The sequence below is a fragment of the Mesoplodon mirus genome (genome assembly GCF_964341445.2).
Source record: "Mesoplodon mirus genome assembly, chromosome: 2".
Taxonomy (NCBI): domain Eukaryota; kingdom Metazoa; phylum Chordata; class Mammalia; order Artiodactyla; family Ziphiidae; genus Mesoplodon; species Mesoplodon mirus.
Window position 1 is genome coordinate 34,939,018 of NC_138977.1, and position 12,392 is coordinate 34,951,409.

The 12,392-nt window shown below is 40.6% G+C and overlaps 1 protein-coding gene across 1 annotated transcript in view; it reads right to left on the bottom strand.

Moving 5' to 3' along the window:
* The window catches only part of CPE (carboxypeptidase E), a 109,504-nt gene extending 98,935 nt beyond the window's left edge, over positions 1–10,569 (bottom strand). The window contains exon 1 of the mRNA XM_082611655.1: positions 10,060–10,569. Coding sequence (XP_082467781.1) covers positions 10,060–10,363 — 304 coding nt within the window. The 5' untranslated portion in view covers positions 10,364–10,569. The remainder of the gene's footprint in view (positions 1–10,059) is intronic.
* Positions 10,570–12,392: the final 1,823 nt, after the last annotated feature.

Here is a 12,392-nt window from a genome sequence, read left to right on the forward strand (position 1 = left end):
GTTCCTAAAAGTTACATGTCACTTTTTAAATACAGTTTGTGCAAACTGAAGTAGAGTCCAAAGAGAAGGGGAAATGGTTTATTAGAACAATACCAGGTGCCCCCAAGTCCCATCTATCCAGCAATTTGAATCAACTATGAAAAGCACACCAAAAAATCGAGAAATAATGGAAAAGAGGTCTCAAAAATATTAAAAACACTTATCACATAGTTCATGGCTTTTACCACTCGTGCAAGGCCTAGCATTGTCCTCAACATACAGCCCCCCATGTAGACACTGAAGTGAAATTAATACACTCTGTCAACGAAGTTTCTCCAGGCCAGTCCACAGGTACCAGTGAAGAGCAAATTAGGCACTAACGTGGGTTTGAGAGATACAGTAAGATTGTGTATAACTCACACATATGAACCAATCCCCTGTAGATAATGAGGGATGACTACACAGACTTAACCAAAATGTGCATATTTAAGACTCACAAGATTCATAAATAACAGCATAATAACACCATAAATATCAGCAATTTATGTACCTTTTCAGAGGGAATTAAGATCATTGTGACAAGATCTTAAAAAAACAAGAAAATTCACATTTCTAATTTTTCTTTTAAATACTTTTCAACAACAGGCAGACTCTTCCTGCCTCTTTAAGTCCCCATAAAGGTAAATATTATCTAATTCCTCACCTGTGATAGGTATGAAAACGCTGTTCATTTAGGACTAAACGAGGTTGTTTATGGGGAACCATCGAGTAAACGGCTGACAAACGAGCCAACACATGTCCCAGTGGGTTCATGACCCACATTTATCAGATGAAAGCCTCCCAGCTGACACCCAGACAATGACCCTTTCTTATTCTAATACCCACAGAAGAGGGGGAAGCAGAGGGGTATGGGGAGAAGAACACGCAGGGTCACATCCATCTGTTAGGGTCTCCAAACCCACCTCAGTGGGTACCCAGTCAGAATCCTCGTGAAAGTAAAGGCATATTTGGCCAAATATTTAAAATCCTGGTGCAATATCTGACCATACTTAAAGAGGGCAACAAGAGCCCAAGAAAACTTTCTGAAAGAAAAAACTTTTGAGACATGATTTTTTCCATATAAGCCACTTAGATAAAAGAGAAAATTCTTCAATTTCTGATAAAAGCTATGGAAAGAAGTAAAAACAATTAAATTGAAGGGTATTTTATAGATGCATGTGAAATTTAAAATACTGTAAAATGACAGCTCCACTCATGATTATCCTGCTGTCATCAAGACTTAGACAAAACCTACATGTCTATACAGTATTTCAGTCCATGTGTCAATATAGCATTAGTCACTATACATCTATAAAATATTCACATGAGAAATATCTACCTATATATATATATATATATATATATATATATATATATATATATATATTTTTTTTTTTTTTTTTTTTTTTTTTTTTTTTGCGGTACGCGGGCCTCTCACTGCCGTGGCCTCTCCCGTTGCGGAGCACAGGCTCCGGACGCGCAGGCTCAGCAGCCACGGCTCACGGGCCCAGCCGCTCCGCGGCATGTGGGATCTTCCCGGACCGGGGCACGAACCTGTGTCCCCTGCATCGGCAGGCGGACTCTCAACCACTGCGCCACCAGGGAAGCCCCTATACCTATATTTTGTATTGCTTTAACATCTTCCAAAAACTGAATTTGACTCGAGGAAATACATTTAACAAGCTGATTTCTCTCTGTATATTTTGCTGTATAGGTTCCGCTAATTTCGTAGAGTTAGTGCTGTTTCCGAAAGTACATTAACTTAATTCCCATGATGCTGATTATGTGCAGAATCTGGCCTAACGTTTACTGAGTTCCCACAATGAATAACACTGGTTTTCTCCAATAAAATTTAAAAAAATTGTGCTGAACGATGTCACGACTTGAGACAAATGGAACTATTTCAATAGATCTGTTGTACTTTAAAATCAGATGTCCGACACCACACCTAAAACACAAAAAGGGCAAAAAACATTTTATTTTGCAAATGTCTAACATTCCCAGTAGTTTCACCTACAGATACTGTCTTTATATCCGCTACATCAAGAATAGTACAGGGAACTATTTGACCCTTGCATCTATATGCAGCATATATTTTGTAGAATCAAGGGATATGTCCACTGGTTATAAAACAGGTCAGTTAAGCTCAACATGCGAAAGAGTGAATCCAAGACCAGTAACCAAATACACATTTCAATATGCAAAGGAACTGCTTAAAAGGGTGACTGGCAGATAGAGTAAAATAGCATATACAGAATGGGCATTCGTTAACTATTCCCTAAATTAAATTGACAGTACTAGCTATACTGACAAAAGCCTACAGCTTCTTTTCCTCTTGGAAAGTCAATTTTAGCTTAGAATGATACACAGCAACTTTTATAAAGGTTATGAGAAAAGGTTGTTTTAAAAATTACCCTTTGGCTAGGAAATGAAAAATAAGAGTATTCAGGACATTGGTCAGGGATGTGATGGTCCAACCTGTATATTCAAGTTTTCCTACCCTGAACTCATGGCCAAAGCTTATGATTTGTACAAGTTGCTGAACTGAGCTCTAGAAACAAGATATTTCTTGGGGAAAAATTACAGAATGGCAGTGAAGGAAGATTTTCTGGTTTTGAATACTTTAGGCTATGCAGGAAGGGAAACTGTGTAGGTCCATTCTGGTGGCATCACTTTGGGATCTGAACATCTGAGGAGCTGCCTGCATGTGCAAATACATGAGACAATTGTTGCTTTTCCCAATTACCTTGACATGAATCACCACAGCAAGGGATTTTTTTAGAACCTGGATTTAAGTTAAAGGTCCCATTTAAAAAATAAGTAATCTGTATCCACTTTTTAAATAAACAGCTTCTGCTTGAAATCAAACATCTTTAAAGTGAGTGGCATTATTATTATTGAACTATGATGCTCAGAGTGATTTCACAGTAAACAGATTTCTATTAAAAAAACAAAATATTTACCGGTGGTAGAAAGTTGTTTCAGGGTTTATTATCATAATTAACTTATTTATTTTTGTTTAAGAATCAACTTTGTAATTCTCTATATGAGCCACCTTAAAAGTTACTACGTAGGGACAGTTAAAGTTGTAGGTAAAGCATTGGAACATAGTAAGAGGTACTGGCAACACAGTTTCTTCTCTGAGGCCACACTGTATTAGAAAGAGCTGGCTGCTGGAAGGCCTACAGAACACCACATCCTGAATTTCAAAAGAAAGAGAAACATTTGCAGAGCAATGGACTGGCAGCAATTCCTGTAATTAATGAGATGGGAAGGAAAGAGCAAATTTAAACATGTCTCAAATTTGAGCTCATTTGACCCATCAGCTAACTTTCAGATAAATCTCCTCCTCTTCAGCATTTTCAAGTGCATGATTTGAATGCCACTTTCATGAGGGAAGGAAAGTTAAAACCTGGAGATGTATGGCTTCTATGTGTAAAACAGCCATACTAAGGAATCAGAATCGATTTTTTAAAAGCCAAAAATTTTACTAAGTGAATTTTTACTAATTATCTTTAGAACTTTTAACACTTAAAAAGCAGCTTAACTTTCTATCAATAAATTGTCTCAAGAGGAAAGAGGCCAGGAGGAAACGAGCCTCATACTACTTCACTTACAATAAGCACACTCGAAAAGACGTGCAGTAGATGGATTTCTCCATTATGCAAAACCGGATGCATCACAACAAAATATAAGTGTTCACATAGGAAAATACCATTTCTATCCTTTCTTGGTATCATGCTTCTGGCATGCTAACATGTATTAATTCAACACTGAACTTCAATACAGCTTTGTTTTGTGATGCCCATTCTTGCCTGTTTGAGAAATTTCAATTATTCCACAAATATTCACTGAGTGGCTGCTATGTCCTAAGCATAGAACTAGACACTTGGGATAAAGAAATGTGCAAAATACAACTCCTGACCACAAGGATCTCACAGCTTACTGGGGGAACACGTATACCAACAACAGAAAATGCCATAATAGAGATAATAATAATTGTTGACATACTTATTTAAGAGCTTTACATTTACTACTACATTGAATCATCACATTATTGTCATTTTGTAGGTGACGAATCTGGGGCTTTGGGAGAAGTTAAGTGACTTGCCCAAGAACATTTAGTTTAAAATAGGAAGCCCTGATCTAAACTCAGGTCCCCTGACATTGAAGCATATACTGTAAACCTTGATGTTACCTCTCTTCAAAGAACTGTGGAAACGTAAAGAAAAGACCCCAGTGGGGGTAAGAAACTTAGGGAGGGGTGAGAAAGGAGGTTTCAAAGATCTTTCACTTACACTGAGTCCGTAAAAGAATAAAGTAGTCAGGACCTGAGCAGTTTTATTATAAATTCTTCAGAAAAATAAGTTAGTTTGCCAAAGTAAATGCTGGAATTGCCCTAGATTTGTTTAGCTACCTGAAGATATAGTCCATCAAAGAACGATGAACACTTACACTGTTTCCACTGAATGAAGCAAAATAAGATGTCAAGCTGAAGCAAAGCAGGAATGTCCTACATTTTAAAAATCGATAATAGACAAACATTTGTGAACGAGGAAACATTGATGATGAGAGGGTAGAAGTCCATCAGGGCCGCCTGCCGGGCTTGTGCAGATGGGCTTCCACTGGAACAAGTAAGCATCCAAGGTCTCCTGTGATGACACACCAAGGAGGCCCCCTCCTAATGAAGAAAGCCGATGGAGCACACTCCAGACCAACTTCCAGTTATGAAGAAACATTTTAACAAATTACCCCATGTTCTTAAAAACTAGATGAAAGCAACTCCATTAAATTTTTTTCTATACTACTTTGGCCTCACAGCAGCCCTGTGAGGTTTGAGTTTTTAAAGTATTCCTGTTTTACAGACAAGAAAAGGAGGTACACAGAAGTTAAAAGCATGAAGCTACGTAACAATAAAAGAATGGTAATGCATTTGTCACTTTCATCTTTCCAATCGAAAGTATCTGTCCTATGCCTCGTTGCCTCAAAATCATGTTCTCAATTCAATAAGCATAACTTAAGAGCTTACTCTACATAAATCACTAAGTCAGCTGTTTATGGGCAAAAAAATGGAAAACATATGCTCCCCACCCCTAAGGAACTCCCTATTTGAGTGTCTCTGCTAGAGAATTACCAAATCAATCCTTCAAAATATGATAATGAATAATAATGAGCTAGTGCTGTGCTTCTCTAACTAGTGCAATACCAGGTACAAAATAAGCTCCTTGGGGGATAAAAGGGAGTTCCATGGTGAAAAAGACTGGAAAATACTGTACAGCAAACATCTAAGTTGGAGGTTTGAAACATACATTAGCATATTAAAGGCTCTGATAAGTCTTGCAATATATAAACCTGTTTATCTTTGTTTACTTAATCCTTCTCAAACCAAGCTGAACTAATGTTCCACTGAATACACTTTGGGAAAAGCTGGCTTATGTATCACCGCTTCTTACTGGAACTGTTTTTGTATTTGTCAAAAATATCTTTCCCAAAGAACGGTAAAGGTGGGTATTGGAATATCCTCTGTGCTACACAATGAGGGAGATGCTGGCAGATGATTCCTTTGCCACCTCTCAAATCAGTTTCCATAGAAAGACACTTATTTTGTCTGAGTACAGGATATAATGTTAGGGGCCAGCTCAATTTCCTCTCTTCCTTTAGCCAATCACAAGTCAATCAAGTACATTATTTCTGGCAAGAGCTACATTGACTCACTTGGGTCTAAAAATAACTCTTGACCACATATGGTATATCTAGATCCTTCTCCACAATCTAATGTCAATATTCACCAGTTGTAAGGTGCTACTCAGCTGTAATCATTGCCAATTCACACTAATCTGGTATTAAAAGAGGCCATACAAAATAACCAAAACCCCACTTTTTTTTTTTGAGTTGTATAGAAATTTTGCCAGCATTTAATGTTGCCTCACGATATTTGGCAAATGCACATTGGCATTCATACACTTTAAATGTGAACATATTTGGGGAGGAACAAGTCCAAAATAATCATTCCAGCCTTTGAGAGAGGAAAATCTATGCCCTAAAGAATGTTTCTAAGATAACATTTTAGCTATAAATCAGATTTTCTCCCCAAGAGCAATCTTAAACTACACGTGAAAGAATTAGTGTTTTAAACAAACTAATCTTAACTCATGTTTAACCCTAGGATGAGTGGTCTGGGAATACAGATTCCATTGCTTAGACATAAATTAAGAAAGGCTTCTTTTATGAGTACTGCAATAATTTCTATGCATGCCTAGGAGAGCATATATTTGGGTTTGAGAACATGAGTCCCTACGTGTAGAAACATTTTAAATGTATAAAATATGAGCAAACAGAAAGAAAAATGGGAAACATGGTCAGGCTTGGCAGGTATCATACCTCATGGGAACATACCCAAGAGCAGAGACTCAATCTTAGCCAAGGCTACATCCCAGCCCCATGTCTGGCGTCCAGATTCATGATGTGTGAGGAGATGAGACTGGGGCCAAGACCACGCACAGTTCTTCTGAGAATGGCTGAGACCCACCACCCTCGTCCAGTAGATTTGTGCAGGCCTCCAAAGTGATCAAAATGAAAACTAAGACCCAGCGTCCAGCTGGTCAGGAATCAAGCGGACAGAATAGGTGTGGATATTCCTCCCTGACCAATTCCAAACAGAATTTTCTTTCCCTTTTTATGAATTCAAATGTGGAATATCTGAGAGAATTGATCACTTTCAGGAGATCAGTTCAAATTCAGCCCATGGCCTGGTACCAAACAAGTCCGATGATCACTTCTTTCCACTCAGGAAGGGAGCTGGTGGGATCCAGGAACTCTCTCTGTCCATAACCTGCAAATCTAACCACATCAACTTCTACCACAGGGAAAGACCTGATGTATATATGTTGTTTTCTTTGGGGAGAGTTTTTCTATTATGATAAATACTTAGATGTTAGCTATATTTTTTTAAAGTTCAGAAAAAGAATTTAGACTAAGAGGACTAACAAACCTGACACTTCTCTCTTGTTGGAGGATAAAATGAATATGGGCAACTTGATCAAAGTTTTAGTCAAGTAAATGAATTTGTTAAGCTAAATATTATTTCTGAATAGCATCATCAGAAACATTATTTTAACCTTCCCCAAAACACTTATAATGTGAAAACAGTGAAGACAGTTGTCCTCTTTCAAAAGCAGGGGCTCTGTTAAAACATACATCTATATGAGCTACACTGGAATTGGTAAATTTCACTAATCTGTACATTCCTGCCTTCTTGTCATCTATTCTTCAATAACCAAATGCCCTGACCTAAAGTTCGCAGTCTCCTTTCTCTGGGCCCCCCACTCCCTTCTTGCAGCACTGACCACCTTTACACTCTCCTCCAACCTCCCAATTCTCAATCCCCCACAGGGCAAGGACCATCCTGTGTATCACTGCACAGCCCATACGACTTGCCTCATCTACAGTGTGTGGGTGGTTCAAAACACACTGACTGCATCCATTTCTATCTCAAAATAAGTATGGAAATTCCCTTCTCATTTCTTAAAATATTTTAATCTAAAAACAAATATGAAGGCCATTTAAGAATGGTGAATACTTTCCTTCATTCAAAACTTCCTAGAAAGTTCATTCCCACAAGTGCTATCAAACTCATATACTGATCAGATCTCTGCATTCATTAGTGTTAAAAACAAGACAATAGGCCCCAAATGGAGTCACTTATGCTAAGTCCCACATCACCAAACTGAAACTTAATTACAGTTTTGGCTCTCCCAGCAATGGAATCTTAAACCAGTCAATCAGGAACCCTGTGATCAGCACAAGTGAGGTAATCAAGGACCCCTGCCATCCCCTAAAAGAAAGTAACCTTGTGATAACCAACCCATCTTTTGCCTAGTGTAACCTCCTTGTTCCTGCTCCCTTCTGCCTATAAAAGTCTTTCATTTTGTACAGATCTTAGAACACCTTTCTATCTGCTAGACTGAATGACGTTTAATTCATGAATCACTGAATAAAGTCAATAAGACCTTTAAAATTTACCCAGTTGAATTTTTTTTAACACTAGTTCCCTGAAGATTTCCAACCTGCTCATCTCCTCTAAAAAGGTGGTGGAGGGGGAAATCACCCTGTGGTTTTTTAGTGTTTGCTCATAATAGTTTACTTCAACCTTTAAAAATACAGTGGGTAGACATTCTGTATTCTATTTATTAAGTAATACCATGAACTTAGTTTCCCTCATTTAACAAGGACTTATAAAGCATGTAATGTAAATGCTTCTTTGTCCACCTTCTTAAAATGAATTTAATTGGTGTATTTTGTGTTTAAAAGGAATAAAACATTGAAGGCATTGTGTTATTCAGCAAATGACTGATTCTTTTTTTCCCTAATGTGACCTGAGTGTCCGCTATGTGCCAGACCCGGCCTGGGTGCTGGAGACACAGCCCTACCTCATGGAGCCTGCAGTCTGAGAGGGATCTGCAGATCTTGACAGACTATACATTCCAGATATTTAAGCAAAAAAATTATGGTTTTCATTTTCAAAAGCATATCATTCTAACAGTAATATCGCTTTACAATTTTGTTTCTAAACTTGAAGCAAGACAACAAAAAGTTAACATTCGCTTTCATATAATCTCTGAAGAAACAATTAACAAAATGTGAGAAGCAATCCACAACAGAATAACCAAAGGTTCTAATTAAGTAGGCAGGAGAATCACAAATATTTAGATTCTCTTTATCTAAGCCTAGGATGTCTTGACTTTGATTATCTGAAATAACTGAAAATGAGTTGTCACATTTAAAATTTTTCTTTATGTTTAGATACAAACAAGAAATTAATTTTCCAAATTTCCAATTCTACATGCTGAATCCTGCTAGAGAGCATTACCGAAAATGTTTTCTAGGATTTCTAGGATTTTAGGGTTTTGACTGCAAAAGTATACAAACTTTTCTGTTTACATTATTTGAAGATAAGAGATATTTCCCATTTGAAGATTTATTATTTATCAACCCATACTCTTTCCATTTCAAGATCAAAGTGTCTCCATGGATCACCTATTTTCATCCCTTCTCAGTTTATAAATATCATTATAAAACTATCCTGGCCCTACACTGAGAATTTTTACCTGTTTTTTTGCTTTCTTTGTCATTAAAAACAAACGAACAAACAAAAAAACAAGCATCCCATGCTAATGTCATTAGCCCAGATAACTTCAACAGTACCTTTACGATCATAAGACATAAGACCAGGCCTTAAGTTATATCATTTCAAAAAGCAATGAAAAAGAAGCACCAAGAACATTTTTAAAAATACCTCTTTATTAATACCAAATGCATAACATTTAACATAAGTTAAACCGTGCCCTAACACACTCAGGAGGAAGATGCATAAGATGGCCATAAGGAAACATCTGTTGGAATAAAATCCTGGTCACAAACTACTCATCTCCAAGGGCTAGAGCAGAGAAAATGGAATATTCCTTTTTCCTTAGAAAAACTGTGTGCAGTTTCAAGATCGGAATGCCTGCCAGAGGCCACTTTCTCACCCTCTACCATCCAGTGTTGCCAAGATCCTTAACAATCCCTGAGTATCCCAGCAGCGCGTGTACCTAATGCGCACATACAGGTAGAGGCGGGTACGTAGAGCCATCAGGACCAATAAACTGGAAATTAGGAAACAAATGATAATTGACTTTTCCTCATTTCCTCCAAGTTCCTGCCTTCTGCACCTTATCGTTCTACTCCTGTCTGCAAGGAAGGGCGACCTCCTTGCAGAGGCCTCGAAGTTATTCCCTGCGGTCTTCGGTACAGCGAAGTGGGGGTGACAGCGGGTTTGCAGGCGCGCAGATTTGCTCGCTGCGCTCCTACCTCCATCCGCCGCAAACCCTCGGGCCTGTGCTCACCCAAGGGGGGTGGGTCCTCGAGGCTGGGGAGGGCGGCTAGCCGAGACTAGGAGACGGCAATCCCCATCGCCATTCCTCTCTCCACGTCCCATCTTCCACCCCGGGTGCCCCTCTCCCTCCTCCCCCACCGCCAGCCCTCCCCGCGCGGCGCCCTTACCCGGCTCGTGGACGCCGGGGCTGTCGGACAGCTCGAGCACCAGCAGCTCGCGGCCCTCGAAGCTGCGCCCCACCGTGTAGATCCTGCTGACCGCGGCGCACTGCAGCCACACGGACACCAGCGCCTCGCGCAGCTCGGGGTAGCGGTGGTACTCGAAGGGGATGCCGTCCTCCTGAGGCCGCCGGCGCCGCCTCGCGCCCGCCGGGGGCCCTCCGGGCCCCCGGGCCTCGGCGCCCAGCAGCCACGCACAGGCCGCCAGCGCTCCGCACAGCGCCAGCAGCGCGCGGCCCCCTCGCCCGGCCATCGCGCCACGCGTCTCCCGTGCGGCCTCCTGTGTGCCCGGCGCCTCGGGGCGCACAGCCCGCGGGTCCCCTTGCCTCGCCTGCCGGCGGCCTGGAGCAGGCAGCGGAGGGAGGGAAGACCCGAGCAGCGAGCGCGGAGCCTGAGGGGAGCGCAAGACGCACCGCCGCCGAGCGCGGGACGCAGGGGGAGGTGGCGCGGAGTCGGGCGGGGCGCGCGGGCACGCGGGCGGGGCGGGGAGGGGCGGCGCCGCGGGCCGGATTTGCGGATAACCGGGGGCAGCTGCGCGATTTGCGGGCTCGAAGCTACGTCAGAGCCAAATGGCGCCGGAACGATCCAGGTGGGATGACAGCTAAGGTTGGGTGTGGATATGTTACTGTCATTGAGAGACCCGTGACACTGCCTGTGGAAAAAACACTCTGGGATTGTTAGTGCAGCCTTTTAATGTGCCGTCAATTCCAAGCCGACCACGTTTCCATCTTGATGCTCCAAAAACTAGAGAATATTGCAGAAAAAAAGAAACACAGAAGAAGTATTGGCAGCCGCTTGCCTTCTCCCCGTGATGTGTCTTTAATAACTGTATTGATAGTACAAACACAAACCCACGGGTTGGATGTTCATTGATTGCAAGGTCTGGCTGGAAAACAGAACACAATGCACTGTGTTCAGAGGTTTAAGAGACTAAAAATGCATTCTATCAATTTGCAGATACTGTCTTTAATTGTATTTATGCACATTCCTGGATTCTTGGGGGGGGGCGCACAAGTGAGATAATGTCATCTGCCAGTACCTATGCCAACTCCCTTCTCTAACTCCTGTGGGGAAAACAGAGTGCAGCTGGGGAGCGCTGGACAAGGGATTTAGTTTGATATTAAGGTTAAATCTTTCCAGAACAGCTTATCTGGGTGGTTCAGGCTCAGGGTCTCCTCCCTGGTTGAAACTAAGATGTTGGCCAGGAGTGCAGTCATCTAAAGGCTTGATTGGGGCTGGAGAGTTTTCATCCAAGAAAAAAAAATAAAAGATCAAATCCTGTTATAGAAAGAAAACTCTGATGGTGAAAGGTACGATCTCCATTCCCCTCCCATAATTATTGCAAAAATATAAAATCATTTACAGCTTTAAATACCCAGGCTTTACACAGGATTTGTAGTCCTGGAACAACTCTGGAGCAGATGTTATTCTGAAGAGGTTGCCATTTGGATTAAAAAATAGCACAAATCTAAATAAATAAATAATCCATTGGGTATTTCAACCAAACAGTAAAACTGGACATCATGTGGGTGATTTTTCATGTTAGCCATTTTTTTTCTTAACTTACTCTTTCTCCACCTGTCTAACAGTGCAGTGCACTGAATAAAAACTTTCTCCTGGAAAAGAATCCAGATATTTAAATGATTTTATTGGATCAGAAAAAATGCTGCTGGAGAGGTTGGTTTCAAAACCCTCTGACTGTCTACAGCAGCATGGATCTTCTTTTTTGGATTTTTTTGGGAAAAACTGCCACTATAAAGACATGCCACTCAGTTGAATTTGGACCCCACCATGATCCTTGTCAATGTAGGCAGAGCTAAGAACCATATATTTTTCTCTATGACCAGTCTGAGTTTGATTACATGGTCCAGAAGTTTGAAACCAGAGTTATACTTAGATTTCTAAAATCATGCCCAAAAGAGCAACCTTGGAAACCTAGAAAAAGAAAACAGTGTAGCCAAAACCAATAACTTCAGAAGTAGAAGGTTAGGATTTTCATGTTAGCAATTTAAGGTAACCACACTAATTTGAGGCAAGGTGGGCCATATACTGGTAATGACACACATAAACGACATATGATTCAGTGAAGTCTTGTGTTGCCCTTAAGCTTCTCTTCAAACAAAGGGTGTGTTTTCTATTTTCTCCCAAATCTCAGTTTTATGAATTTCTTTTTAAAATTTTTGTAAATGGGTGGAATCCCACCAGCTCTGTGGCCTCACTTGATGGAGATTTTTTTGAATCTTAGAAGTTTGTTTTCTTTATCTATAAAATGAAAGATTTGG